At 64.2% G+C, this 4,942-nt stretch overlaps 1 protein-coding gene across 1 annotated transcript in view; it reads left to right on the top strand.

Annotated features, from left to right (window-relative positions):
* The window catches only part of R3HCC1L (R3H domain and coiled-coil containing 1 like), a 45,855-nt gene that overhangs the window by 34,271 nt on the left and 6,642 nt on the right, over positions 1-4,942 (top strand). Inside the window, exons 4-5 of the mRNA XM_029911356.1 lie at positions 4,022-4,274; positions 4,703-4,773. Of these exons, the coding sequence (XP_029767216.1) occupies positions 4,022-4,274; positions 4,703-4,773 (324 nt within the window). The remainder of the gene's footprint in view (positions 1-4,021; positions 4,275-4,702; positions 4,774-4,942) is intronic.

The raw sequence follows: 4,942 nt of genomic DNA, 5'->3' as shown, positions 1-4,942 counted from the left end.
CCTGCCTAGCGCCATGGCCCGCACACCCTTCAGCAGCCTGTTGTTACCTTTTGTTACTGATACAGAAAAGAGAGAAAAACATTGGCGCATTTGAAGTGTAGAGGATGAAGCATCCCTTGTTCCCTCCCCCAGTAGCTGCCGAGAGTCTGTGGAAGGAAATCCCCTTGTCTGACAGGCTCCTAGATGGGAATCACAGACGTGTAGGGCTGGCAGGGACCTCACTGGGTCGGCTAGTCCAGCCCCCTGCACTGAGGCAGGACTCGGTATTACCTAGACCAGTGGTTCTCAAACGGTGGGTCGGGACCCCATTTTAGTGGGGTCTCCAGGGCTGGCTTAGACTTGCTGGGGCTTGGGGCTGAGCGGCGGGGCTCAGGTTACCGGTGTTACAGGGTGCTGAGGCTCAGGCTTTGGCCCCCGCAGCCGGGGCGGTGGGACTGGAGCGGACTCAGGCTCCTGGGCTCGTGTAGTAATTTTTGTTGTCAGAAGGGGGTCGAAGCCCTGATGTAGCCCATCCCTGACAGGTGTGTGTCTGACTGCTCTTAAAAACCTCCACCCCGTCCCTGGGCAATTTGTTCCAGTGCTTAACCACCCTGACAGGAAGATTTTCCTAACGTCCAGCTGTCCTTGGGGAAGGAGGGAGTTGAGCTGGGCTGGAGCTGTTGCTGCTGTTAGTCTGATCCCGTTTCCTGACAGACACACACAAGAGGGGAAGAAAAGAACTGCAAAGAGAGAAAAATGCAGCTTCTGTCTCTGGTCTTGACCTTCACTTGCAATCTCAGTGCTAAAAACGCAGGCCCAGCACACGATCTTATCAGCCCCTCTGAGACTGGCGAACTTGTCCCAGCGCCGCGTGTCCTAGGCATTGCCTGGAGCTGCCTTTCTGAGCAGTGCTGTAACATACAGGCTGCGGCTTGGCCGGCTCAGCCAGACAGTCGTTAGACAGCGGGAAAGAGAGCGAGGGAAGGAAAGGACCTGGGAGCGGAGGCTGACCCAGCCGATGGTCAGGATACAGCTGGAGCCAGGGGAGCCGGTGACGTCATCTGGGTCCCTGTCTTGGCCCAGGCTGGTCAGGACCCCTGTGAGGCCCAGTGGGGTCCCAGGAGAGGGTGGGGGTGACAGCCCCGATGGAGGAGCGCACTCCTTCCTGTTCTTTGTCAGCCCGCATCGCAGTAGCCAGCCTTCCCCCCAGCGCTCTGTCGGAGGACCCCAAAATGGGGGTGGGGGTGGAATAACCCCGCCCCTCGATGTTTTGTCCACCACTTTCTGGCTCTCCTGGGAGTTCTGTCAGCCCCCGCCGTGGGAACGCGCTGCAGAGCAGGCCGCCCTGGGGAATGATGCAGCGCCCTGCGGGTGTGGGGCTGGAGTCACCCTCGGGGCAGCCTCACCCGTGCCCCTGCGAGCACTCACCTGCTGGGTTTGCACAGCAGCTGGTGTCCCTGAGCCCCGCCATGTGGTGATGGACGGGGCCTGAGCGCTGCCCCGGGTGGGGGTTGGCAGCTCTGGCTCTAGCCTGCCCTCTTGGTGCCGTGTCGCTGGCTGGCACTAGCTCGTGAGCCAGGACTCCGGCACTGACTGAGCGGCCGCCCAAGCAGCAGGACAGGGAGCCCTTGCAGTGGGGCAGGCCTCCAGCATTCCCAGCAGGCATTGCCAGGAGCAAGCGGGTGGGTTCAGCGCTGGCGGCAGAGGGGCTGCAGCTGGCAGGCTGGGGAGCTCGCAGAGCGCTGGCTTGACCTGTGCCGTTAGGCCTGGAAGCAGCCGCTTGGCAGCCCGGCTCTCTAATCCCTCTTCCCCTCTCCTGCACTCCGTGGTTCGTGAAGGTCAGGGATGGCGCGGGCTGAGCAGTTTGCACTCCATGGTGTCTGATCATCGGAGTTACCCGAGTGCTCTGCTTCCTGGAGCGTCTCCGCAGGGCCCGATCCTGCCTGAGCCGTGCAGCACAATTCCCACTGAAGCCAGTGGCAGCAGAGGGCTCTCAGCCTGTTGGATGTGCGCCCTGAGAGCGCTCCTAGTGAATGCAGGGCTGGCCCGGCCCAGCGGTGCTGCCGGCACGCTCGCCGATAGCCGGAGTGTGTCCCATGTGCTTCAGAACTCAGCCGTCCCTTCCGCCGGTACCCAGCCTCTCTGCCTGTCCCCTCGCCTGCCTCACATCCCTCCTTACCGGCAAAGGGTCCCAATTAACACTGCATATTGACCGGGCTGCCTGGGACTTACAGCCTCGCTGCATCCTGTTATGGCTGCTTGGGGACCGGGGCTGGGCACAGGGGCTGGAACTGGGGGGGCTGCTGCTGCACCCCCGGCTCGAAGTGGTTTCTATCATATCCGGGGTGCTGTGCTGCGTGGGGTGCTTTCCTCTGTCCTCTGGGCATGTCGAAGGTGCTCGCTGCTGTGTGTTTGGATGGGATGTAAAACGGAGCTCCAGGCAGCTTGGCGCTATTAGAGATACCTGGGCCCTGCTCTACAGCCTCCGGGCTGCATCCTGTGCTGGAAATGCGCTTTGCCCCCCTTAGATCCCCTGGGGCTGGGCTGGACCCAGGGTTCCCCTGGTGGGCATAGCGCGGCGGGGAGAGCGCGAGACAGATCACTGGCCCTGGCGGCGTCGCTGGCTCTCAGCGCGTGGCTGTGACAACGCTGTGTGTCCCTGGGCCTGTCCTGCAGTGCCCGGCGATGCCCCAGATGGGCATCATCATAGATTCATAGATTCTAGGACTGGAAGGGACCTCGAGAGGTCATCGAGTCCAGTCCCCCGCCCTCATGGCAGGACCAAATACTGTCTAGACCATCCCTGGCAGTGTGTGTCCCTGGGCCTGTCCTGCAGTGCCCGGCGATGCCCCAGATGGGTGGTGTCGCTGGCTCTCAGTGTGTGGCTGTGGCAGTGCTGGCAACGTTCTGTCTCCCTGGGTCTGTCCTGCAGTGCCCGGCAACGCCCCAGGGGGGCTGGTTCAGGGTGGGACAGGATCCCCCGTGCAGCGCGTTGCGGTTACGTCTGAGGGGCTGGGGGCCGCTGTGCCCACACGCTGTGGACGCGTGAGCTGTTGCTAGGACTCAGTACCAGCCCGTCTCTCTGCGAGGTCCCAGGAGGCTCTGAAGATAAGAGCCTTTCAGTGCCGTCGATGTCACCGTGCCCAGCAGACACACCGGCTGCTGGGTGGGAAGGTGCCTTGCTCCGGAGAACCGGGGGTGGCCAGGGCAGAGCCCGGACTGGGTGATAGGTTTGCGACCCAGGTCTGTTTGCTGTCTCTGGGGCAGAGGCACAGGCTGGCATGGGACCCACTCGAGGGGAACCCCCATAATGTGGGCTGGGGCAGCCTGGCTTTCCCACCCAAGCGGTGAGCAGTCCCTAGCTCTGAATCCATCCTCTCAGTCAGCCCCAGCTGGGCAACTCCACACTGCAGCTGCTGCTCTGGCTCCAGCTGCAGGCACCCCAGGCCCTGCCTGTGACCTCTCGCCCGTGAGCGCCATGTCAGGGGCTGGTTAGTGTGTCCGGCCCTGGGCCCAGATCCCTTGGAGAGTCGCTGGGACCTTGCCATCTCCAGTGCCCGTGCGGCAGCTTGTGCTGCCCAGTGTGGCCCTTTGCCTGCCTGGTGCAGGCCGGGGGAGGTCCGGCCGTGGCACTGGGGTTGAGCTGGACGTGTGGCTGCTGGCTTTGTTTTGGGGAGGTGCCATGTGTGCCAGGTGCCGTGTGGGGCAGCGTGCCCTGGCAGTGAGCATGACAGGCATGTGAAGGGTTTCCAGGGAGCCAGCAGCCAGTGCACCAGCCGTGGCTGTGTCCTGCCTCCGGCTCGGGACCCCAGTGGCACAGCAAAGCCAAGGGAGGTTAGGAACGGGAGAGGCCCAGGCGCAGCGCACAGGCCCGGTCGATAGCTCCCCGCGTCCCCAGGGCTGTTAATCCATCTCCCGGGCTGATGGCCGGCGCGCGGGCCCGGGGACTCGCCCCATTAATCAGCCTGCTCGCTCGCTCCGCACAGGCTGCCAAGCTGCAGAGCGTGCGATGGGGCAGGTGCCCGCGAGCTGTCCCTCTGAGCAGGGCTGTTGGGTAGGGCGGGGGGGTCCCATCCTGGGCACCGGGGGGGTAGCTCACAGCCCTGTGTGTCCCCCCAGCTGTCGGGCGGTGAGAAGCCCAGAAGCAGCCTGCAGGAGCCCCGCTTTGATTACTGCGGCTGGCAGCCCGCTGAGCTGGACCTCAGCAACTCGGAGCTGCCCCATGTCATCGAGATCTACGACTTCCCGCAGGACTTCGGCACCGCCGACCTGCTGCGCGTCTTCTGCAGCTACCAGTGAGTCCCCCCAGCCTGGGCAGAGACCCCTGCCCATCCCACCTCAGAGCCAGCCTGCACGGTCACTCTCCAGAGCTCAGGCCTTTGCGCTGCCCCAGAGGCCAGGACCTCCCCCCGGCAGCCCCCAGCTATGCAAGCTCCTTTGCCAGATTCACACGCCCCCGAGATGGCCACGGGGCTCCGGATCGAGGCCTTCCCCAGCCAGTTCCCGCCCGCTGAGCCTCTGGGCTCTGCCTGTTTCCCCCCGCCTCTCACCTTTGGCCTCATGTCCGAAATGGCGCTGCGGAAACCACTCCGGCCTTGTCCAGCCCCTTCCCAGGGCCAGTCCCCTCGGGCCCCCCTCGGCAGCCCCTGCCCCCCTGTCCCTCGCCCCCACTGTGCTGATGTCATCGATGCCTCAGATCTCAGCGGCTCGCTGTCCCTGGCAGGAAGAAAGGCTTTGACATCAAATGGGTGGACGACACGCACGCACTGGGCATCTTCTCCAGCCCCATCGCAGGTATGTGCACCTCCAGCGCTGGGCACAGCGGCAGGATTTCTGCAGGGAGCGCTGGCCGTGGCAGTGCCTGAGGATGGGTGCAGCTGTGGGGCCATAGGGGGAGCACTGGCCGTGGCAGTGCCCGGGGGCGGGTGCAGCTGTGGGGCTGTAGGGGGCAGCGCTGGCCGTG

This window comes from Terrapene carolina, unplaced genomic scaffold (genome assembly GCF_002925995.2).
Source record: "Terrapene carolina triunguis isolate 2854851 unplaced genomic scaffold, T_m_triunguis-2.0 Scaffold95, whole genome shotgun sequence".
Lineage (NCBI taxonomy): Eukaryota > Metazoa > Chordata > Testudines > Emydidae > Terrapene > Terrapene triunguis.
The sequence above is the reverse complement of the archived record's forward strand: the minus strand, read 5'-3'. Positions and strand labels throughout refer to the sequence as shown.